This window comes from Colias philodice, chromosome 6 (assembly GCF_061535455.1).
Source record: "Colias philodice isolate Cphi_HAF_F1 chromosome 6, ilColPhil1 Martin Lab GWU primary, whole genome shotgun sequence".
In the NCBI taxonomy this organism is placed as follows: domain Eukaryota; kingdom Metazoa; phylum Arthropoda; class Insecta; order Lepidoptera; family Pieridae; genus Colias; species Colias philodice.
The window spans coordinates 6,948,306-6,975,187 of NC_143091.1; the positions used below are offsets into that span (position 1 = coordinate 6,948,306).

A 26,882-nucleotide genomic window follows, 5' to 3' on the forward strand; every position below is an offset into this window, starting at 1 on the left:
CAGTAAAGGTAGAAAAAAATATGTATAATTATTCTCATATTTTTATTAATAAAAAAATGCAAACCAAAAATCAGATAAAAAAAAGTTTAAATCCGCCTTACTTACCTACCTTCGACCAAAGATAATAAAATGCTATTTATTGTGTAGCCTACGATGTACGGTAACTTTGTTGTGAACTGAAATTATAATAAGTGCCTATTAGGCTATTAATGAATATTTTGTTGGTAGATACTAATAATACTAATATAATATATATATACTGATACTAACAATTAGTTAAAAAAAACTTAATAATTTATTAAAATTCGAAATAAACAAAAATCGGAGTTGGATTATTTTATACGTTGCTGGCCGCAAATCTCGGCTGCGCCAGATTTTGACGGCCCAAGGTTAAAAAACGTAAGTTACAGAACCACCACCTTTTTTGAAGTTTCTATGCCACTTGAAAAAAAGAAGAAGAATTATTAAACTCAAAGTTTCATAGTTCTTCCACAATATTTCAAAATATTGTAATACTGTGGTTCTTCTCTATCGTCATTATAATACTTAGTTTCATATCTTATTTTAAACAAAATAAAACCGGCCAAGTGCGAGTCGGGCTCGCGCACAAAGGGTTCCGTAGCAGCAAATATAATAAATTACAGTTAAATCAACCTATCTCAAAAACTATAAGAGATACTTTGATCAAACCAAAAATCGTTGAAAGAGTTAATTAGCATGCATCACCTCTATTTTTTTTAGAATTTTATACCCCGTAGTTATAAAAATAGAGGGGGGGGGACATACTTTTTACGACTTTGAGAGCTGATATCTCAAAAACCGTTCACTTTAAGAAAAATGTTTTTTAGAAAACTTTATATCATTTTAAAAGACCTTTCCATTGATACCCCACACGGGTATGTACATCGAAAAAAAAAATTTCATCCCTCAGTTACATGTATGGGGGGCCCCACCCCCAATTCTTTTTTTTACTATTTAGTGTCATATTTTTGTAGCGGTTCATACAACACATATTCCCATCAAATTTCATCACTGTAGTACTTATAGTTTCCGAGTAAATCGGCTGTGACAGACGGACAGACGGACAGACGGACAGACGGACATGACGAAACTATAAGGGTTCCGTTTTTGCCATTTTGGCTACGGAACCCTAAAAAAAGCATTCATCCTTTTTATTATACCTAATATAAAAAATGTATGTCCTTATAGGTAGGTAATTGATTATTATTAGTCTTTATTTAATCAGAAAAGACGTCTATATTTCTTCCATATTACGAAATAATTTGTAACACTAATTTAGTTATCAGTTTGTTGGAGAGCCAGCCGAGGTTAGATGATTTAAAGGGTGAAATAGTAGCCGCTTCCCGGAAAGAAACCCTTTCTATAAAATGGAAATTATTTAGGCAAGTGAGAAATGTTTATCAGACATAGAGTGCGTAAGTTAATTAGTTATTTTTATATTATTTATTAATTTAGTTTCGCTTTAATGGTAGGTGTACTTAATATTAAGTCGGAAAGAAAAATACCTAGGTGATTCTTTATAAAATTAATATTAGTAGCAGTAGGAAAGATAGCAATAGCACTTAATACTTAGCTAGGAATAGTTAAAAATAGCATCAAAACTCCGATCTTAATGACTTTCAACCCCCCAAACAGGAAAACTATTTTTTTAATATTTTTTCATGATTTATTTTATTATTGTGAATCAAATAGCTACAGAATAGCAAAGCCTTATGTTCCACAGAGGATTTAGATGTATTTAGTATTTGAATTTCAGGAAATAGGGAGGTGAAGTAATAAACCCACCCACTCAACTTATTAGACCCTAACCAACGCTCATACATTTTCATATATGAAAATGGCAAGGAATAACAAACGATTCGTATAAATGTAAATCTGGATTATTTTAGAAATAACATTTTATATGTCTTGAACAATGTGTAACTAAGCAATTATAGCCGTGGCAACTAGCAATTACTGGAGTTTCCTTATTCATCTTTCAAATGATGATCGCTGGGAAGTCGTCGTATCGAAAGTTCTGGTTTTTAATGAGTGTAATGTATCGATATTCGATACGATCTACACGTTTCGTTTTTATGTTATTTATATACGATTTACTTTACGGAGATAAGGTTCCCATACGAAATCTTCGTCGTGGAAGTAAGTTATTAATTATTATAACATGCACCATAAGATGAACCATATTGATTTCTTGCAATTATTTCCCCCGCCCCAGATCACAGATATTATATCTATCTAGATATACAATGCTGAAATGCTACTGAAATACTTATTCTCCGATCGTAACTCCCTTGTTCCATAGAAATTTTGTTTGTTTTAAAAATTGGCTTCATACAATTGTTCTATACATACATATATATGTCTCTTTGAGAAAATAAAACTAATTAACGGTACGAAGTAATTGAGGTACATACTTACTTACACAATGTACTAACCTATTTCTTAATATTTATAAACTGACTGTATTTAAATGATCTGTCCAGATTTGTTGTTGTACTTAGTATGTCAATCAAAGAAATTCAATTACGAAATGGAAATGAAATTCATTTTACTTTTCTTACTTTCCTTTATACTTTATAGTCGTCAATCACGAAACTGTTGCGAAATTGAAGGTTAATGGATTTCGTATAAAAACATTTTAATGAATCCTTCATTGCGTGTTTGCGTATTTTATTATAAAATCTTTAATCGCTTGCTGGTTTGGTTTACTTGTGCTCGAGAGTGCTGGCAGGTTCGCTCTGGGGTCGAGGGTCCTCTTGTCCCCATTTCGATTTGTTAATCGCAGTTTAAGGGCTATAAACTTCAAATTCCGCTTTGATGCCATTGTTCCTTGTAACCGCAAATGTAGATGTTATTCTTGTAAAAAGTCTTGACTATGTAATTTCTTTAAAAATGAAGTTGAGAAAAATGCGCATATTTTAGCGTCTTTTATTGACGCTTTGATGGTGTCTCGAATAAATTAGGGGAAATAAATAAACTTGTTAATATTAACATAATGTAATATCTTTTTACATTCGTATGCGGAGCTTGATAAGTGCTGTTTGGATTAAATTTTAATTTGCTTTTTATTTGCTTTTTATTAATTGTTTATTAATAAAATAGGGTAATTGCGCTGGTTTGCCGTCCAGTTTCGGTTTTCGTCCATTTGACTGACCTGCTACAATCACGTGCGTAAAACTTGAATACAAACCTACCTTCCCGCGCAAGTTTGCACTTTTTACGGTCCTTAATGTGTAAGCAACAGTACTATCAACATCAAAATTTGATTTGACAAGAAGAGAGTTCAAAAAATTAACGTAAAAGTGGCCGCTTCCCATCCGTGCCTTGCAGATGTCATCGCGCGAGAGAAAAATTTGCCGGCGAGAAAAGTTCATGGTAAGTTAAATCACTGTTTTAGCTAGTTAACGTAATGTTTTTGGTACGTATGTTTAGTTATAAGCCTATTAAACGCAATTAGAAGTGTTTATCATACTTTTTTTATAATACTCTTCGAAAAATTAAGTGGACGGATACTAGGTTACCAAATTCTCAAAATATTTGGTTTTCGTCCAAGTGGACGAAAACTCAAACAGCTACGTGAATATTTGTTAGGTTCTTTTTACTGTATCGGACCTTTAAAATACTGAATAGTTTCTCCCGAAGTGATCTTTATTGCTATTAGTTTAGATTTTTTGGTTTCCGTCCACTGCTTTGTCAGTGCTGCCAAAATAAAAAAATATTTAAAGAAGTGGACGAAAACTAAATTTAGCTTTAAACGTTTCAGTTTTCGTCCATGAATGAGTATTGGAGTGGACAAAAATTAAAAATGGCTATTCTTTTGCAGTACTTTTCGTCTTTTTTACGTATTGAAAAGTTTTCTATTCAGTATCTTCCTTATAAATAATTGGTGAGGGCCAGAGTGTTGTAGGTACCTAATATTGTCATTCATTCAGTCATGTATCATTCTCCTTATGTGAAGTAGAGTCAATTATTCGTGGCATAAATGGGGGTAGGTCAGACATAATACACTGTATTTTTCTTGATTATCATTCACTTGAGTATCATCTTTTATTCTAGGTCTGTTTTGCCAATGCAATATTTTTTTATTCTACTTACTCAACGTATCCTAAGAAAGATCTTATTGTTTTTAGATGGCCTCGAAGGAGTCTAAGAAAGCTAGAAAAAAAAAAAACGCTACGTACACTGAAGAATCTTAAAGAATAAAGGCATCAGTAAGACAATAATGCATAGTTCAGTAAGGTATAGTATAGTTTATTTTAGTAGCTAAAACGTATTATTATGGCTGTGTTTAATATAGTACGTTTCATTTGATAAACAAAGTATTAGAATGAATATTTCTGTTTTTTGATGTAATTTCTCAGTCCTATAATTATTACTTTATTCATTTACATTGTAAGTAACGCATTCCTTTCTTTATTACGAATGATTAATCAGTCATCACTAACGCATATAAAGACTGCCAAGTGCTACATAGATCTCAGTGTTGACTAGTTATATTGATTATTATTAGTAAAACTAAACCTGTAAGGTAGTGAGAAATTGTGATGTTGATTAAATAAAAGTATATATTTACCTGTAATTGGTTTTTAACTTAATAGTTGACCTACCCTCCTTTTTCTACACGGTGGTCGAAAACTAGCTTACACTAGGACGAAAACCAGTTTTTTTGGACGAAAACTAGCATTTACCCTACTTTTGCAGAAAATAATTTAAATAAAAAGATACGTCAAAATGATTTATTTTCACTTAATATTATCTTAAAGAAGACTATATAAGGACTAAATAAAAATATTATATGTTTAAGGAAGGGTGCTCCAAAATATTTATTTCGCATCACAAAGTTGGCAACTCCCATAACTGGACGAAAACCAGCGCAATCACCCTACTTTGTATGTATTTTATAATGTGAGTTACATTTAGTATTCATTTCAATGTTATAAATGTATTGCACAGTACCTACATACATGGCTATTCGCGCTGAATTGATGGAGAGCGTGGGCGCGGCGTGATTGTCATGCATTTACTACAAAGGTACCTCCGTCGGACAATGCCCATTTCCGATTAGCAGATTCAATTGTGTCGGTCACATCGCTCGAAATTCAGTGATGATCGCGCAAATAGACTAGACCTTGTATAATTTGGCCGATACAAAGGCAATCTCCTTTATATTATACTGTCGTCGGCTGTATTAATTTTGATATTTATAACTTTGAAGTAAACAATATACCAACTCTATTAGAAAGATTGTTCGAAAGTTGACAAAAGTCGAAAAAATAAAAAATTGTTTCATAATTTATAAGCTTCCCAAATAAAAATCACCTCTTAATTATTGTGTGAACTGGCACGCAAAAGCGGGGAAGTCTACTCGCAACGTATTCGAGAGCCCGTCACGAACAGTTTGCGGTCAGAACTTCCAATAGGAATCGAACTAATATCGTTCCATCCGCTTCACGCTACACCACTTCAGACGGTGAGATTCTCAAAGTTTCGTTGTTATTTAATTTAACCTCTTGTTATGCGGGCTGCCGAAACGCGAAGACTGGAAACGACGATGTTTAGTTCATTGTTGCGGAACTTAGATGAAATTGTGACGATCCGTATAATTTGAAACATTTAATGCGGAGGACCTGCCTTATTTCACAAAGTGCCTGAGTGCCGTGCAAGCTTTGATGTTTTAAATTATTCTTCTTCGTTAGTTGCTCACTTAACCCCTGTTGCCCCCAAGCGTACTAAGCTACCTAAATTTTATTATACTAACGACTTACACCTTGAGGTCAAAATGGATAGGCATATTATTTTCATAATACACAGAATTAATAATCTTTAGCATTTATATTTTAATAAAAAAAAAGATATTTAATCATGTCAATCAATTAAATTTACCCTGCCATAAACGTTAATTTATTCCCAGCTCCAAATAAGCAGTTATCATTGGAAACAAAGAGCACACACTTATTATATAGTAATCTATTTCGATCTCGTAGTATGTTTAATGATCTACTCTATAATAAAATCAGTACGGCGAACTAGTTAATTCCCAGGCCTCTTTTGAGAATTTTAAACTGTGGGCGGAGTAGCCGGCTTACGGAGGTGAGCCTTCACATGCTCTGTTCTTCTGATTGTTACGAGAGAGATCGCCCCGGGCTACCTGCCGTAATTTGAGAGCCGAGAAATTATTCATAATAATGAACGTATCCACAACTTAAAAAATCATCTCAACGTCCGTCTTCAAAGTCAAAACTGTAGTTAACAATTCTCTTAATAGCACCCTATATTTGTTGGCTCCGATTTGAATTCTTTTTTATTACACGACTATTTGGTACTTTTTAAAATTCACAAGCACTTTAAGCAATTTGCTCGAGCAACGTATGTCGCCGATGTTATATCATTCGTAAGCAATTCGTGCTTTTGGCTCTTTTCCAAGCAAGTACTCTAGTCCAAGTCATTTGTTAACTTTATATTAGATACATTGTATTTGTTTAATATATTTTATCCATTTATTATTAAAATCCTGTTGATATAATTTTTGAAAGATGATATCATAAGATTCATAAGTCATCACTATCCCGGAATAATTTGTGTAAACAAAAAAGAAACAAATAAATGAAAAATATACAACACAGACGTTCCACTTAAAAGTAATTTGAATTCCACAGCGCCGTTGTTTTTGTACGCTTTGCGTCATCTCCTTTATTTTTTATACGTTTTAAAAAACAGACAGGGGGGTAACAGTAATTTCAGGAAATGATTTAAATGTACTTCTGGATGATAATAGAAATCTTGAATAGGTGAGAGGATAATAGCTTTAACGTTTGGAAGCGCGAAAAGATGTGGCCTCAGTCATGCAGCGTGCTAACATTACGACGTCCGCCCGCCGAGATATCCTCCTCTCGGATCAATTTATTCCCTAACGTGAAACATCACCTCCTATAACGCGTGTCTACAACAACATGCAACGCACATTGCGAGTGACTTATTGCGCATAAAATTCGAGCTGGGTCATTTGACTTAATATGTAGGCGCAATTCAATCTCAACGTTTTGTAACAACGACCACACTGAAATTCGTTCGCAATATTACTTTTACGTTACATAAATTATTCATTCCTTACAACTCTTATTAACTCGCTCAATTATGACTCACTTCTAAGTCGTAATAGGAGCTTTGTCTTTGAAACTGCGTAGCCAACCGTTCTGTTTATCTTTTGTTTTCGTTTAACCCCGGCAAAATTATGCTACATTATGATATTCTAAATATTTTGGCTCAGCGAACAAATAGAGTAATATGCAAATTAAAAGCACAGTATGTCTGGTATCGAATAACGATGCTGCTCATTGAAAGGCTTTTATAGAGATTGGAAAATTATCTCTATCGTCCTATTATTTAGTTTTAGCAATCAAAATATTTCGATTTCATCAAAGCACTTTATCCATTCAAATTGACGGTAGCATAAATGAATTCACGTTCTGTTAGTCAAACGTATGTCATTGAGTATTGACTCTATCTCTCACACAGATCTATCTATAATAGACCGGGAGATACTGACACAAAATTTCGAGTCATTTGTAACAAGGATGGCGGTTCTACAGGGGTCTTAGTACGCAATGACAAAAAGAAAAATGATGGTGTGAACGCTGGTACCGGTGGCTTAGTCGCGTGGGCGTTTGTCGAACTCGTCGGAAAAATAGCGAAAGTCAAACGATTTGTAACACAAAAATTTTAGAATTTACCGATAGCCCATAAAAAAGGAGTAGGCGGTAGTGTCATGCCATACTTTTTCGGTGTGACTTACAGCCCGCCATACCGATGCGAATGTGTTGATTTAAATAAAACAATCATTCAACCATTTGTACCAGGCTAACTTTTGCACAGGTAACTATCGTCGTGCAGCCATTTACGAAAATCGCCATGCCATACTTTTCGGACGATTCCAAATGGTCGCCATACCGCCGAAAATCTGCAAAAAATTTTTATTTCGCCAAACTTTTTGTACCAGTATTGCATTTGGATTTTTGGAGAGTATTTGATAAAATGTGACCATTATTATATTTGCCATACTTCTAGTAGGGGGAAAAAGTGCTGTCATACTTGAAAACTTAATTTATTATTAATTTATATAAGTGAAGATTTCCAACACATAGATCTTTGAAATTTTGTATTTATATTTGTTGATCCTCAAACTTACAGCAAAAATAAGTGCCATACTGTTACAAATCGTTTGACTTTCGCTATTTTCCGACGAGTTCGACTAACGCCCACGCGACTAAGCCGCCGGTACCAGCGTTCACGCCATCGTTTTTCTTTTTGTCATTGCGTACTAAGACCCCTGTAGAACCGCCATCCTGTTACAAATGACTCGAAATTTTGTGTCAGTATCTCCCGGTCTATAAATGTATCCTATGAAGCGTGGGTATAATAGAATAGCTCTCGGTACACGTTTTATCAACTTGTTACTGCTACAAAGCTTTGATTATTATGGGTAAGAAAAATTAACAGCTACTTTTAGATTAACTAGATTAGAGACGCGAATGCAATCTTTTCACTACCAACATCTAAGTAAGTATCTAAGTATCAAATACCAGTTCCAGTAATACCAAATATAAATTCCACAACAACCATGGAAACAAACAAACAATATTAGCTAATAAATACATTTTATTCAATAGTCTGTCCATGAGCATCGCACCCGATTGTAACCACTGGGCAGATCATATGACGATAACACGAGGTAGGCTAAAGTACGGGCGGACGCTAGTGCATGCCGTCACGCGTCTGCTTTGCGCATACTAATCGCGACTCCGGGCACACACCACACGGCTCCAAACAAATTCACTGTTGGGCACACAAGTAATAGTTCAAGGGGTATGTTAATACGCGCTACGTAACATAAAACCGGTTACAACGGTGCATTTTATATTTGATTTCATATTTCATTTTCTAATTTACACTGAGCGGAATAAATGAAAAATTGCAATGTAAATTTTACAGCGTAAGTTAAATATGATGTTTTGAATATTTTACAGTAAGCTTAAGCGTCACGAACAGATAGAGTCGGTCTTAATTGTATGTTGATAGAGTTTGATAGAATTCAAAATAATTAGATAGATCTTTTGTTATGGATTTAAACACCATGTTATTTGTTTGTTATGGTGTTTTCATTTCCGTTTTAGGATTCCTGCTTTATTAAAAAAAATACCTGTTCTATTTAATATTATCTTTATTCATTACTAGCTTTCCGCCCGTGGCTTCGCCCGCGTTTTCAAAGAAAAATCCGTTCCCGTAGGATTTCCGGGATAAAACCTATCCTATGTCCTTTCTCGGGTATCAAAATATCTCTATACCAAATTTCATGCAAATTGGTTCAGTAGTTAAGGCGTGATTGAGTAACAGACAGACAGACAGAGTTACTTTCGCATTTATAATATTAGTATGGATTATATCATAGATAACAGAAATTAAATACTAAAGGCCTATACACTTCTAATACTTAGCAAAACATAAAATTAGTCTCTCTAAACTAAATGAAAGGGTAAGCTTAATAAGTCGTCAAGAAGTTATGACAAAGGCTTAAGAAGGTAGTAAAAGGCTTTATTAGCCCTGTGTAACTGAGAGAATATTAAGATTAATAAACATAAAACTTTTTCTTAGTAATGATATTTATTTATTTTGTGTTAAGTATATTTAGAAACAATATGAAAATTTTGATTTTGTAGTTTGTTTATGGTAGGCAATGGCCAATGATATTATAAGTAAAAAGGTGTAGATAGGTTTTATTAGCGCTTTGGGAGTGGCACATCAAAATGTAGAGCTAATTAGCCAGTTCTCTTCTTCGCTCACATTTGAAGATTGGGTGTTTGGTAACCTATCTACACTTTTTACATAAAAAATTTAAAAAGTGCAGGATTAGCTAGTATCAAAATTAAAAAACATAATTAAGGAATAATTCATATAAATTTAACATACAAAAATAAGTGTAAAAAGTCACAACTAAAAGCTTAGATCTGATTAAAATAAGTAGATTGATTATCTGTTATTACGAATGAACATTTCTGAACTATCTCATTCAACTTTTGTTGTAGACCTAACCTTAAAATATATTTACATATTTCATCTCTTGATGATTAAAAGTAGACATAACACTAGACACATTTACATATAGAGGTACTATATAATATTTATAGATATATACAGTTATAAATTGGCACAGTTTTAATATTATGATTTCTTTAACTTTCTCTCGGATACTTTCTTTAATATTAAACACTGCTATATTTAAAATCCGATACAAAATGAAATAATTTGGAAAATCCAAAAGTGCACGCCTCATAATTTTTTTTAATAATTATTTATTAATTATTATTTTTGTTTATTTAATAACAATTAAACCACATCGAATCAGACCCTGAAAAATGAAAGGGTTCTATTCCTGAGCATACTCAAGCGTAAGAGAAAAAAAAAGACTCGATTAGTAAAGTATTTCGGTCGCTATCGTGTTAACAAGAAAATCCTCCGCACATACAGACACACGGACGTCCAAGACAGAACTTTTTTAAACTGTTTTTTAACTAAGTAGTTTAAATAACAAAAATGACATCAAAAATATCATGAATGTTAAAAATAGTGTTTTTTCTTAATATGTGTGTGTATGTATTATCTTACAAGTGCAATGTATGATACATAAAGACATTTTAAGTTTGAAAAATCAGATGTTTTGCGCGAAGTGACAGTAGTAGGTACCCACCTCAACGCTTCGCTTATGAGGCGTGCAATACAAGGTTTAGGTATGTGTGGCATTTTTTCAAATTATATTGTAAGTAACAAATAAGGGGCTATTTTTTAAACCGTTTGCTTAATTTTGGTAAAAAAATAACAAATTGAGCTTTTCCCAATGTTGTGGACTTTACCTTTTGGATTACTTTGTAACGTCCGTAATTAATAATTATGATAACTATAATTACAAAGCTAGTTTAAGTAAATATAATCTTTGTTATTGTTCAATATTGAAGTAACTTAATATTGGTTTAAATTTGAATTTTATTTAAATATTACCTTTAATTTAAATATTCTATAATATCATAGCGTAAAGCATTTCCGTGGCTCTATACTTTCGATTCGTCGAGAAGCAATTCTAGCCTCTTGTGTGCAGTATTAATATTTTGCACTTAAAGGATAATTTGAGCACCGGAATACAGAAAAAGCTTCGGGTTTGCATATATTTGACTTCCACTTTAGATACGGCAAGATCATATCCGTAGCGCTCCTTATCAATAAGTACTTTTTTATAACGAGTATTAAGCCTTAACTACAATAAATCACTTTCAAATGAAATATACTGTATCAATATAAAGAATAGAAAAAATCGATCACGAGACGGAATTCAAACCTCCGTCTTCTGCCTAGGCGGAATATTTTATATAATTTATAAAAGTGGGTACTTGAATGTCATAAAACCAAAATATCAAATTCAATATGCAGCATGCAATTTTTTATTCTACTACAGTCCTGATAGACAGATAGATGAGATTTATACAATGTCTTTTGTTTTTGAACAGTTTCGCATATTTTGTATAATACTTTACGTATTGAATTATTATTGCCACCGCTGGAATTGACAAATAACAAGAAGACGGGCCTCGCGCGAGGAATTTTAACGTTTTCCTTACATTTAATTTGAATTTAAAGTAATTTATTTATGCTAACAACGACAAATGCTGAATTCCAAGATTTTGTTGAAGCTTTCCTGCGAATGAGTATTTCATAAATTAAACATAATTAAAGTGTTGGTGTTATGTTCCAATTAATATTTTAACAGAGTAACAGAAATGAAATATAATAATTGCTTTCATTCCATTCCCATGTGCATCATAAAAGATAGGAATTAATGAACAAAGAAGTGGGAAATTGCAACGGTAACCGCCGCGATGTAATTGTCTCTTACTGAAGGCGCATATATACGTCCATCATACGATTATTTCTTACCTTTTTTTTAATCAGAAACCAAAATCGTCTTTAAAATAATTGCAAGATTGTATTCAGTGGTAAATTAAATAAGGAAGCGAAATATCTTTAATTGTGCGAATTAAAAACATTTTATAGATTGATTGGAAGGAATTGTAACTAGTTTTGTCGAATAATAGGATTTTTCTAGGCCTATGTAATTGTTTCTTTCGTGTGACAAAATAAATAAATATGTCTCTACTGATTTTATGCTCTAACAGTTTCTTACCGCTTTACACGAGAACATCATAATTTAGTCAATGTTTGGTTCATGCCCTCATAAATTTTCGTGTTCGAGCCTGATCGTAGGAAAAAGTTATAATGTCAAATCACATTTTCTTCTTGTTGAGACAATGGCCGGAAATGTTTTCTACGCGTGGGGGCGGCAGCTTCGGTGTGGGGTCAATAGTGGGAGCACTAATCTCTGTCAGGATCGTCCGGATTAATAGCTCGTATTGCCGTCTTTGTTGTTTGTTTCCAAGTTCTCACTTTGCTCAGTTGTTAGAAGGTTCGTGTTGCGCTACATTCACAGTTTTAATGATATTTGTTTGCCACCTTTACAGGTATCCAGCAAAGAATAAGTTTAATGTTTAAAAAAGCCATATTTTAATTTTACAACGTATTTGAATAGGGCGGCGTTGTATGATTTTTATTAACGTGCAGTCTGAAAAGGGAAAGTTCAATTTAGTCGCGGAAAGTCTGGCGTTCCCCGGGCACAATACGCGTCCATCAATACTCACTAATAAAATTGTATGCAAACGTGAGCTTGAAAAATCCCGTCAAATCAAATCCGCCTATTAGGGCGGCCGCTGCTACTAATTAAAATAAAATTGTTAAAACAGAAAGCGGTGCGCGCGTTTCCCTGGACTAACTTTTAACGAGGATATATTTGGTTTCGACCAACCCTTTGGTGATTTTACTATTGAGTCTCGCTGCAAATAACTCCGTAATTGCCTTCAAACAACTTTAGCTTTGAGCGAGAAAATGTACGTAACATTCATGTTTTGGAATACCTGAGCAATGCACAAGATAAACATTGCATCGAAACCACGAATGTATAATTTCTGCATGTTCCAAATGAAGCGTTTAAGAATTAATTATTTATGTATAAAATGTTTACATTTTTTTTATTGTTTTCTTTGTTATTAAATTAACTGATTATAATTTGTTACAGATGAAAAGAAAGCTGCAATATACACAAGAATAAGTCGTCAAGATGATGGAATGTTTGTGTCCTGCTCCACGAACTCTGGCATGTCGTGTGGTTCTACTTGATGAACGAGAATTATTTCATGAAATACAGGTAAATTATTTACATACATATTGGTTCTACTCACAAAGTAAACAAACTACTACTTCGATACAAATCTATCACGTTTCGTTGCAAAATCTTAAATATTTCCTCCATCAGAAATTGGATACATTATTTCAAGCTCACGGACGTCCCTAAAGACGGCGGCGGTATTTTCAATTTCGCCGTATCATGAAACAACGCATGGATTTTTTCTCCATTTCTATTCCTTTACTTTTGAAGTGCAGCTATTCCGAGACGAATTATTTGAAGTATACCCAGGGGCTCAAGAAAGGTCTTTTATATGCGGGGCTCGGGTCCAAGGTGCGAGCGATGAATTCAGTGAATCGTACGTCGTCTCTATGAATATTAAATTCTATTTGGCTCGCATTGTTGCGCGGTGAATGTGAGAGTGGATCGCGAGCGACTCCGCGCCCTCCGCGTGTCCTCCGCACGTGGCTCACTTACATGTTTCCGAAAACACACTCACTCCGCTGTTGCATAAACATGCGACATTCAAATCAGCCTGTAACGGCAATCAACTAACGACGCACATAGGAGCAACTACTGTTAGTCTCCAAATTATATTCATAAACAGTCAAATATTCATAAAGGAACACACTGCTAGTATTACCGAATAACTTACTAACGATGTAAATAACATTCGTAAATAATGTCCTATATTTAGGACATAACTAATACATTAACAAAGAGACTCTTTTGTTTTTCCAAATATCACTTGTAAGTTGTAAGTTGTTCGTGAAACAAATTCTTAAGATATATTGCGCTAAAATCTTCCAATTTGGACAAAGTGGTAACGACGAGAGTTCGACGTTTTCCGTTAAATTGTATGGTTATTTTAGATAAATCGCCGTCCTTCCCCTACAGTTTTCCTATCTACAAAGGAACATTTATCTTGAACAGAACCGACGACAACTTTTCTCTTTCCGCATTAGTAATTTGTACGGCTTTATTTATTTGATATATTTCTATTTATTTCAATTTTGATTAAATTCTTAAAAAATATTTTCGATTTCTCCATAATAATAATAATCTCCATAATACTAAAGAAAGTTGTAGGAGTTTTCTTACTCTGGATATAATCAATAAACTATGCAGCCTTATATGCTTATAAATGATCATAAATTACGCAGCCCTATATATGCTTATAAAGGATCTATATGATGTGTGTACTATGTATATATTTAAGCGATCCTAAAATAGACTGGCTTTTTCAATTAAAGTTGGGGCATTTGAGCACTGAAACTCCTCATTTGAGAACAAAAACATTTCCTCTGTTTAAAGTCTCGGCTTAAGAATTATATTCCCGTTTCAAATCATTGAACGTAAGAAAGACGAAGAGTCGTATAGCAATTTACGAGGAAAGCTTAGCGAAGTAAGTGTTGGGCTATTGCGAACTGTAGGTATTGTCGCGGGAGTAAATTGAGACGACAGTATTTCACGGTCTGCTGCGTACCTAGATGCACCTTGCGTTATATTGATAACTTTGTTAAGGCACTTTCAATAGCCCTATTAGCAATTACGAACCCCCCATAATTGCGTTAAACAATGCCTTTCTAATTTTTCTTTATGACCAATTTGAAAGAAATTACGTAATTCAATCCTGTTCGTGAGAGGGTTGACAAGGAAATCATTATGTTTTTCTTTAATTAGAAAAGTGAACGCTATTTTTTTTGAGTAATTAAATGTTTGCCATAAATTAGCAAAAGAGTCGAGGAGACGACAAGGGCACAATAAGTACAATTATCTTTTACTTGGTTTGGAAGTTTTAAAGGTATCTAAATTTCATATTAATATATAAAAAAGTATAAAGGATAATGAAATGCATTGTAACTTCTAAATGAAGGTGGCAGTCGATACTTTTGTTTCGCTGGGATAATAAATCAAACTACCTATTGGAATTCAGCGTCGTTCGATAGGTATACCTATAAATCACTAGGGTTTAAAATTAAATGTTGCTGTCGACAAACAGACTGTCGTTTTGTATAGATAGTGCTGATGGCCCCAGGCGCAGATCGCGTGCACACAGCACAATGTACGAATGAGCTACCCGCCATGTCTGCCGACAAATTTTCAAATCGTTACTTGTTTTTTTAACTGAACATACCCCGCTCGGAGCAAACGCGCTCTGTTATTAAATCATTTATTATTCAACTCTACGAACTGTTTCGCAATTATCCCACAAACTGACGCAGAATAACCGAATGTTGATACATACCGTTTGTATAACATGGAACCTAACCGCTTAGTCGTTATGTGATTTAATTAGTTACGGTAAATATTTTAGTTTAGTGGATGCTATGAATGATAAAATATTATATGCGTCCAATATTGCAATTGAATTGGTGGACAGCTGACGACCTTTATTGAATAGTTTTACATAGGTAATTAAATTGTAATAGAAACAGGCAGGTGCGGTTAACCAAGCCATATGATTGTGATTGAATGTACCATATTATACGTAGGTATGTTGCATAAAATATAAAAATTGAAGCCTTTTTATTGATTCTGCTACCTATCAGATTAATAGGTACTGAAAAAACCCAAATCTTAGTAGCTGAAACTAAACATTCTCTCAGACTCGTTATAATTGTTTAATAACGTAACATGCATATATTAATAAAAAACATTAGACCACGATTCCTATATTAAACGAGTAACTTCCAAGATCATATAAGGAAATAAACAGTTAATTTAATAATATACATCGATGCTGTATCAAGCATAATTTACTGGCATGTGACGGAAGGGTTCTGCTAATTTCCTTTGAAACCGACGATTTAGACGCTACTATAAGTGATCGGGCTTGATCCGTGGTGATGCGTGAGAGCTGCTGTGAACCCCATCATTATACTGCCAAGTCTACATCACTACTGGTCTTACAGGTCCTTAGGATCGCGTGCGAATTAGCTTAATTGTGGAAAGCCCAGCGTCGAGAAATGATAATTGGAGATAGCAGCGCCGGTATCGTGGGAGATCGATTTTTATTTGATTCGTTCGCTTTTTTCATTCCAGTCTTATGCGTGAATGGAATCATGATCTTTGTTTGTTGTTTTTTTAGAGTTTATTGCACAACATTTTTTGAGAGATGCGAATGTTTTCATGTTAATGGAAAATCAAAATATATTGCGATAACAGCATACTTCATAAGTCTTTCGGAATAAGTTGTTCTCACAAAAATTTTCCTCGAAAATCTGACGAGAAATAACTTATCGAAGTTACTATGGGAATAATAAGCGTCCATAAATTGTTAAAAATGTGTATTTTACATTCCTCCTAAGAAAAAATCAGATAATGCAGCACCAAGCAATTCTAAAAGTATTTTTTGTTTACAGGATAATAGCGCTGGTCAAGCACTCCTGGATGTTGTATTCAGACACTTGGATCTTCTAGAGACGGCTTACTTTGGTCTACGATACGTTGATCAAGATAATCAAACGGTAAGTAACTATAATAGTGAGAATCAACTAAAATATTAATTAGACATATGACTAAATATCTATCTACTGTGTGTGTGTACTGTGTGTGAACTGAAATCCTTTAGAATATGGACATTGTACGTAGCATTACTATACTCTATCCATTTAAGTTCGCCATAGCTTGCGGAGTAGTTCTCGTAAAACATGACGAACTTAGATGGATTCCCGTCTTCATATAAATATGGTTTGCAGCACTGGCTGGACGCCGGGAAACGTCTGCGCCGGCAACTTCACAATTCCGATACACACACGTTCTATTTCGGTGTCAAGTTCTACGCGACGGACCCTTGCAAACTATTAGAGGAGATAACGAGGTAATTTCTACGTTAATTTGATACTTTATAAGATTATTTTCCTTCAGTGACTGGCGGCGTGGTGTACAAGATTTATTCTATTAGATAAAATGACCTATAATATATTAATATTACGCGAATATTCATTGGATAACGAAGGCAAAATAAAGGTTCCATTGATTTGATTCATTGTTACGATATTAAATTGGATATCGATTTCTTATTAGTTGTTTTATGATTTCCCAACTTTCTATTCGGGATTAATGATCGTAAATCATAATATAACCTACTAAAAATATTATGAATATTTTTCAAGTTATTAAAATCTTCCTAGGTTTTAGGTGCGTGGTAAAATATACGAGCTACTTATAATTTTATAGAGTGGCGGATTTTATGTTTGGTTCTTAACAGAAACATAAGCGAACTTAACGTTGTTTTTATACACCCTGGTCGTTAAAAGCTTTTAATGAAGCGTCGTAGGAGATATATATTTTATTTTTATGAGACGTTACGTAGATCCTTGATAATATTAAGCACGAGGAATCCGTAAATATTGATGTAATATAACTTGCTTTACGCATTATCATCATACTTAACGAAATTGTTTCCATTTCTCAGGCCTTATACACAATTTAAATAAAAGTTTATTTTTTTCAAGAAACTCACCTTGCTTTTAACACAGCAAAAACAACATCATCACAAAGGATTTCCAAATATCTCCCGAATATGTGTTGTAGCTCTGTAGAGGATGGCAAGTGATAATAAAACACATCTGCGCTGCCCTCGTACGTGTAACCGTCCACTCAGCACTATATACTACCCTTGAAACTGTTACAGTTATGGCACTGAGTATTCTCTCCGCCCGACACTATCGAAGGACCTTCCATACAATAAAAGCTCCAATCCGACCAATTTAAGAATGTATGTCTAGTACCAGATAAAGTTCTGTTCACGTACGCGTATAAACTGCGAATATAATTAAAACAATCCCTTCATTTCGATTTATATTCAAATTATATAACAAAGTTTACCTAATGAGTGTTTTACTTAGTCTACTAAGACTGTCAGAGCCCTCTAAGACTCCTTTAGAAGGGGAGTCGTCTTGCAAAACTTGGTACAATCCTATTCGCTTTTACAAAGAACGAGTAAATGAAAAGGGAGCACCCCCTTTGTCAGCTTGGAAGTCAATTTTTAAGTTACGGCCCCTTATTAAAGTTCTGACTTCGGCGATGGTAAAAGGGGATCGGAATTATCTATTTATTGTGAATCTTTAACAATGATCGGACATTTACAAACACTGACAATTGTAGAGTATTTATTATCTTGCTATTTTATTGTTTCCTTTTTTTGTTCAGGTTACCTATATTAAGATACACGTAATGAAAGTAAACAATAATCATCATCACGTACTACATCCTACCCTCTTAATTCTAGCCCTCATTTCTAGAGATCTATTCATTCTACCATAGGTAATTAACTTATCTATCATCCAATTATATAATATAAGTAAATATAATTCATAATCGGAATTACCAAGGGAAAACAAGGTTTAATTTTGTTTTATGTCACCATATAAAATGGTTGATAGGTATAAAATATTGAAGGAGGGACAAGGAACAAAGAAATTCTAAGAACCCTCGCAGTAAACCCGGTGAGCCGGCCGTAAACACGCGTAGCTATGATAAAATGAATAGTTGAATAGACCAAGGCACCAAGCATTAGAGCACTCGGGATTTAGCTACGTTTCAATAAAATAGTCCCACAAGCTTTCATTTCATAAGCAATTTTAATTGGATAGGTACGCTTCCTTCCGCGAATGCAAATTATGTAATCTGCGTCTCCAAATTTACATACTTCTTTTTATATTTCTACTTTTAAAAGAAAGAGAACTGCACGCTGTAATAAGAGGTTTTAATGGTGAAAATTAAAGTTCAAGTAGAATTTTTAAAATCGTACCAGTCCTTTCCTCGGCCGTAATGAGAAAAGATATACAGATGTTTTATTAAATTTTCGTTATAGCGTTGTTGACACGTCTCCCCGGGAGAGACGCGATCACTGCCTTGCACGCTAGCCTTCGCGAGACGTGCTGAGCAACCTGCCCTTATGTAAAGAGACGCAGCTTAATAATCGTAATATCTTTGAAAATCTTTGCTTGATGGTCTTTTAATATTTAATTTCCTTTTAAGGACGCTTTCATTAAGACCACTTAAGCTGAAGAAATATGACAAAATGAAATGGTTTCGTAAATCATAAATTATTCTGTCAGTTTAAAGGGATTTTTGCTTTCTTTTTATGATATCTATCTACACATCTATTCTGATGTTTTCATTTACGGTATACATCGTGTTATAACAGTATTTATTTTTGCCAGGTACCAACTGTTTCTGCAGCTCAAGCAAGATGTTTTACGCGGTCGGTTGCCTGTTAACTTCGATCTGGCAGCAGAGCTCGCCGCCTACGTCCTACAATGTAAGTTGTATTACTTTTCACTTAATTTCCGTAGAATTGTGAAAAAAATATGAAGCGTATATTTTCAGAGAATCTTTTATTACTGCTCCAGAAATAAAAGTAAATTAAAGCGCCCTACCAATTTCATAAATAGGTATAAACTTTGTGTTTATGTTCGTTACTTTTTCTTGATTTCTTATTCAAACTAAATTCTATTGTATCGATTTGGAAAAAAGGAATATACGTAAGAATCAAATTAGAATATATAAAGTCAAATACACTTATTGAATTAGGTACGAGTTCAATCTATATTTTGACAATTAAGTATTACACAAAATAACCACAACGACATCTTTAAAGTCCTGTTATATTTTATTGTCCTTATTCGTCTCTCACGCCATCCACCCGATAGCAATCTCAAGGCATAAGTATACAGATATTTTACGGTTGCCACATCTTGAGGAGCATGTTAAACAGTTGTTCCCTATTGTCATAGGCATTAAATGGGAGCAGTAAGCATTGTCGTATTGGCATAAGGCCAAAACCCCATGAAGGCATAAATATTGCTACCATACAGACTTAATTCGCAATTAATCGGACTCCAATGTTTTTTCCGCAAAGCTTAGTAAGCTAAAGCTCGGATTAACTAAACAATGTTTGCTATTTTATGTAATAAGACCCTCATCTTGTGCTTCTACAAAATTATTTGTTAATATAAACATCACATAAGTTCACTAAAAAAAAATGCATGTGAACTCTCTGCGTAGTTGTCAAAATGTTGAGATGCACGCTGTTGTATTTTTAAAGTCTTTGCGAATGAATGTTTGTCCGGTATTTTTGGTTTGTGCGGTTTTCCACTATCGTACCGATCCTCCCACTTAATAGCCTTTTCGTAGCTAAACTTTACGAGCCAAAATTCAAACAACTCCTATTTGGCCTTTGCCGCGGGCAAAATAAAAGTAAAAAGAAAAAGTACTTTTGGAAAAATAAAAGTTTTTCGTAAAGGTATAGTTCTTGAAGCTATATATAGAGTGCTTTAAAGTTTGACACAGTTCAGACAACATTCAACTACAACATTATGTTGAAATACCTAGCATTATACATGTTAAACAAAATTTCTTATTTTATTTGTAAAAAGATATAGGTAGGTACGTGAACTTAATAATATGTATATGAATATTTTGAAAGAATATCCAATTTACTAATGATTTGCCTTGCACCGACTTTCAGTTGGCTCCTTTATCTACCAAATACAATTGAAACTGGTTCAATTCCGTTGCCAACGACAGCAATTGTTAGAAATGTTTTCCATAGCTGCATACTGCAATAAGACACTTTACTCTGCTTCCTGCTCTTTATTCGATTTCATTCTTTTCTAAGACTAAAGCAAATATTGTGAGAGAAAAAAATTAAATTGTATACTTTTGTTATTTATGTAAATTATTCCAAACAAAATGTCTTACAAACATCAGTCGAGTAATAAACGCTATGGATAAAAAGATAAGTAAATTCAGATAACGTCGATATTACGGCAAAATTTAATAAAATAATAATAGTTTAAAAAAACTAAAAAACACGCTTTTTATAGAAAACCCAACTAAAAAATAGAAAATTTTTATCAAATTAGTGTATTGTCATCGGTCCTCAATAAATCTACAAAGTTTGAACGAAATCTGGCCGTTTAAAGTGGGTCAAAATCGCGCCCAAAGAAGTCGGTTACAAACATACAAACATACAGGTGAAGCTAATATAAAGCGTGTAAAAATGGAGGGATATAAAAAAAATACCTAAAAATTACTTATACACATAGTGAAAGTTCAATGATGCCTGCTGCTGCGGTAATTTTTAAAAACAAAAGATTTTAAAAAAATTTTAAGAACACCCATGCAACTTAATGAAAGTACTACAAAGAAAATCATGTTTATTCTCGTTGTATGTATTTAGGACGGCTTTTTCACATTGGTACATTCTCATTTCGCACAGAAGACGAAGATATAATTATCTCCCTTACCTTTGATGATACCCGAAGACAGTTAATTATGTCTGGAATCTAATATTTTCATTAATATTTACGTGTTAATTATAATATTATATATTATCATTATTCATATCAGGCTATATTGTTGTACAATATTGCTGTTATTTTACTTTTACATTTTTAGTTTTGAAACTGATTACCTACATATTATTTCATAATGAGAATTTAGTGTTAGATCGATATTAAATATTACTCATGTCACTTTAGATTTCTGATTATAACTTAACTAATTTATTAATATTCTCAGAAACGACGGTGGGTTCCAAATAGTTACGTATCAATATTAAATGTACGTACTTTTATAGTTATCGGTATATAACATAATGTCTGCGTTTTATTAACACAATTACCCAACACATATAGTATACCAAAGGATACAAGTATAATTTGTAAATTATATCGGACGACAAAACTCATTAATTTGTTTCATCAGCATTATGAGCTATCTGTATTTCACGCTCAGTATTAGCACAGTCTAACAAACCATATTTCTATATACTGTGGTATTAGCGAGCGATGGGAAGGTAATTCGAATGCGTTATTCAAAAGGTAAACGAGCCATCAGCGGCGAACATCGTTTGCATCTAATCTCGTTCGCATCAGCGAATCTCGCAACTCCTTAGGGAATCGTGTAAGGACCCCGCCCTCACCGCAAGTCTTCAAGGTGTAATAATACGTGTTTGTTTTTTCACGCTCGTGAATTTCTTTTAGAATAATTATAGGATTAATGTGCTATAAAGATATTGAACGATTTTTTTTACTGTTCTTACACTTAATTTTTTACAACAATGTATTAATAACATCATATTGTTAAATTTCATCTGATTGTTGGGTTGCCTGGTAGATATCGCTACCTAGTGATAAGGCCGCCCTTTGCTGTTTCTGTAGTATTGTCTTTGTTATATGTATTTATGTATTTTCAATGCAATAAAGTATAATAAATAAAATAAATAAATAATTTTTGATTTACCTAGGTAGGTAGGTAATTTAGGTAAATTGTTTAATTTAAATACTCTTTGGAAATAAAATTAAATAATTTGCTTACCTAGGTATTAACTTTATAAGTATTGAAAGAAATACATAACAAAATTCATAATCTATTATTATATGCGAATGCATATTTTAACGAGCGAGAAAACCAAATCGTGAAACCAAAAACCAAACCCTTTATTGTTCATAGGCACATTAATTTTTCAGCACGCTGTAAAATCCACTCAACACTATATTAATTAAAATCATATTATTTAACCTGAAATAAAACACACAAAAGCTACAAAGCATATATTTATTTAGGGTAATTTAATTAAAATATATAAAAGCTAGGTTTGTATATTGGTTTTGCCCCACTATTTGTAATCATAATATGTTCAATTTTAGGCGACTAACGCTATATATTCACTAGTTAACACAAGAGGTTAGCTATGCAAATATAAACTGTGTTTTCGCCAAACGTTAGTATCAGTTATCGGCTTGTAAAGTCCTCTTAGTTGAGACGTACAGTAATTGTAGCGATGTTGTCCTTCGCAACAAATTAGTGGACTTGGGAAACACTTGGAATTAATCAACATCACGGGCAATCGCGCGGATATCTTCAAGGCAGATTGAATCGAGCGAAAAAAACCATTATGACAATATGTCACAGTAATGTCCCACAATATTTTATTACCTTTCTGTGCTGAGCTTCAAATTGAAAAATGTGCCATTTTAAGTTCATTAAATGAAACGTATATTTTTCAACCAAACAAATATTTCAGCCGATATTTATTAATAATAATTATCTGCTTAATTTAGTTTGAGATCCATATTTCATAGCATTAAAAAGAAAAGTAGTAAAATTGAACATTTTTTACGTCAATTAAGTACTACAAAAATAAATACGAGAGAAGAACGAAATCACATTATTATTCGAATTTGTTGTATTGTTCCTTTCTGAAGAGAGTACGGTTGCCGGAGAGTTTAAATATAGTCGCTTTTAAATTTATGGATCTCGTCTACCCCGTATTTAAAAACAAGTTACATTTAAATATTACGCCAAAAATAACTCAACGTGCACAAAATAGTTATAACAATAGTTTTTTAAGATTTAAACTAACAAGCGTATTATTATCGCAAGGAATATTAAGGTTACGAATATTAAATAAATATATAACGTAATATTACACGATGTCAAGCGTATGTAGTTCACCAGATGTTGCGATTTCCGAAGCTAAAAAAAAGATAGATGACAGGAAATGAGTGTCAGCATCACTCACCGAGCCCTTAGTTTTTCTAGTACGTTTTCCAAACATGGTATTCCTTTTTATTTTCTCTTTACATCCGCAGTTTTCTTTCACTAGAAGCACGATGATCTATTTTCCCCTTTATAGTAGGTATATAGAATGTAGAAAACACAACACGTTAGCTTTCACTATTACCGTACTTATGGCGTCTGGGATAAGATTACATTGTGTGTATTTGTTTAGGACGGCAATTGTTCCTGCTTAAGTAAATTAATTACGATTTCGTAAGGATCGTTATGGAGCTGCAAACACAAATATATACCTATGCTTCGTTATTTAGTGACGTACGTGGACTTAGTTTTTGTTATATACATTTGTGGATGTTTTAAGAATGGTTACACAACTATTTAACTTACCACGAGATAGACAAATTTTATGTACTGATCAAAATTATTCTTATGATGTGAAGTACAAATATAGACTTAAATATAAAAAAAATCAGTTTAAATAAAAGTTTATTTTAATTTATTTATAACATTTAAATATCAGTAAAATGTTGTTCCAATAAGAATATAAGTAAAGTCTGTGTTAACGTTGGATGTTATCCAGAAGAAGTACAAAACGAACGTATCCATTGTTTTCTATGCGTAAATACACATTCCCATGTATCGCTATCTACATTAGAGAGATATGAGCCACACTACACGTGGCCTCAATTCGTCCAGGGATATTGCTCTTAGAATAATGAGACTACCATTACAAAGAGATACTAATGGATAAGTTGTCTTTCACTGTGTACTTAAAATGCATGTGTTACAAGGCTTTATTGGTAGCGAAATGCCAAATCAGTAGATTAGTGCCTCATTAATGTGATCAATGAGCCGAGAGATGTTTAATGGCGTATTTTTTGCACAGCCGAGCTCGGAGATTACGATCCCAGAAGGCACGGGCCAGGGTACGTGTCAGAATTTCGATTCTTGACTCATCAAACACCTGAGCTTGAGGGTCGGGCTGCCGACATACATAGGACATTGACGTGAGTAATGATGATACATTTTGGTCTAACGGTGATGTAGGTTTCCAGTTTGAAATCGTTATCTTAACACAAATTGTTGTAAGCTTTCAGAATGTATATTTTGCGATACATGTGTTCAAATTAAAGGATCAAATAATTTGAGATAGTTATTATTCATTTTTAATATTATATTGAAGAAGGAAAAGAAACATCAATAACCGCTTGTTTTCATTCTGGCTTGTAAAGCTATGCTAGTTGCTATTACGGCATGTAAATACTGTCTGTATAACGGCAAAAAACTGGCGCATTTCTTTATTCGCGTGGCTTTTATACGGTTTACCATAAAGAAAATTAATTACTTCAATAATTTTAAAGCCACATTTGTTGCAGGGGTATTTCGCCCGCGCAAGCTGAACTAAGCTATTTGGACAAAGTAAAATGGCTCGATATGTACGGTGTCGATCTCCATCCCGTCTTGGTAAATATTTAAGCGTCAAATATTTTTAACACTTCGTCATTTGTATATATTGAACGGATTCAATCTATTTAATACAGGGCGAAGACAGCGTGGAGTACTTTTTGGGACTAGCGCCAAGTGGCCTGTTGCTTCTACGAGGAAAACACACAGTCGCTACCTATTATTGGCCGCGCGTTTCAAAACTCTATTACAAAGGACGATACTTCATGATTCGCGTCGCAGATAAAAATGTAAGGACTGAAATGTATTTTGTTTTTTACAAACAATTGGGGGAAACGCTTGACCTGCTTTCGATTCGAATCGCTGTTATCAGATAGAGGGCTGTATCAAAAGAAGTGACTCCACCTACCGTTTTCTTGAAAGACATCCACGGGCAGGCAATTACAGATAAGTCGTACAGAACTAAGCGGCGTATTTACAGCGCTGCCGACTTGAGCGATAACGCGCCACCAAACTCCCACCGAGCTCTCGTCTTATTTGTATATGCCTTTGAAGTGTATAAAAATAGGGGAATGGTCTTTAAATTACTTTTAAATTTTTCCTTTGAAAGGATATTGATCGAACGCGAAAGGTATATCGTTGTCTTTATATTTTATGAACATCCGACGATGAACGACGACGGTCTAGATTTTAAATGTGAATTTAACTTTATTTACTGAAGCTCAAAAGCAGCCAGACAAGCTTTTACCCAAAATGTAAGTTTAATTTGTTGGTCTGTAGGATGAAAGTTTTGACTCAATTTGAATTTATTAGACTCATGTTCTTGTTTAATGAATTTGTGATGTTTTTAGAATGACACGTCAACGTATGGCTTTGAGTCTCCTACGAGGGCAGCTTGTCGACACTTATGGCGGTGCTGTTCTGACCATCACACGTTCTTCCGTCTTCAGCAATCTTCACCAGCATCTGCTGATATTTTCACACTCGGTTCTAGGATAAGAAACAGGTAATACATAAGGTTATATTATCTGACTAACGATATATGTACATTATTTGAAAAAAAAATAATATTATAACAAAACAATCATAGCATAAATTACACGCATGATAAATATTATCAACTTATGTGGAAAATTAGAATACGGGAACAATATCTTTGTAACTTACACTTATTTATTTTTTACCTTTGTGTGTAAAATTAAATAATCTATTGAAAAAGCGAGAAAACTACATTTCCCAATATAGAATTTCATAACCTATTACCACTAAATCTAATCCCAGATTAGGCCTTTCATTTGATACATTTGACCATCAAATCTTGAATCAAGGTAGTAATTCCAGCTTATAATGAATCCATCGAGCCGATCAATACAGTAATAATAACAAGCCAAGGCTGTTAGTTGATACACCCCAGATATATCGTATAACTTCGTAATAGTAAACATTATGTTAGAGGCTGATTTAAGCACTAGAACTTACACTTGACCGACTTCTGTTTTACTATTGCACGCCTCATAAGCGAAGCGTTGAGGTGGGTACTACTGTCACTTCGCGCAAAACATCTGATTTTTCAAACTTAAAATGTCTTTATGTATCATACATTGCACTTGTAAGATAATACATACACACACATATTAAGAAA

General features: G+C 33.6%; 1 protein-coding gene across 4 annotated transcripts in view; it reads left to right on the forward strand.

Annotated features, from left to right (window-relative positions):
• The window catches only part of LOC149487800 (band 4.1-like protein 4), a 40,654-nt gene that overhangs the window by 1,000 nt on the left and 12,772 nt on the right, over window positions 1-26,882 (forward strand). For all 4 annotated transcript variants that reach the window (XM_089696515.1, XM_089696514.1, XM_089696516.1 and 1 more), the window contains exons 2-9: window positions 13,193-13,321; window positions 16,666-16,770; window positions 17,002-17,123; window positions 19,474-19,571; window positions 24,723-24,843; window positions 25,213-25,300; window positions 25,378-25,530; window positions 26,092-26,246. In XM_089696515.1, the coding sequence (XP_089552641.1) occupies window positions 13,235-13,321; window positions 16,666-16,770; window positions 17,002-17,123; window positions 19,474-19,571; window positions 24,723-24,843; window positions 25,213-25,300; window positions 25,378-25,530; window positions 26,092-26,246 (929 nt within the window). In that variant the 5' untranslated portion in view covers window positions 13,193-13,234. The remainder of the gene's footprint in view (window positions 1-13,192; window positions 13,322-16,665; window positions 16,771-17,001; window positions 17,124-19,473; window positions 19,572-24,722; window positions 24,844-25,212; window positions 25,301-25,377; window positions 25,531-26,091; window positions 26,247-26,882) is intronic.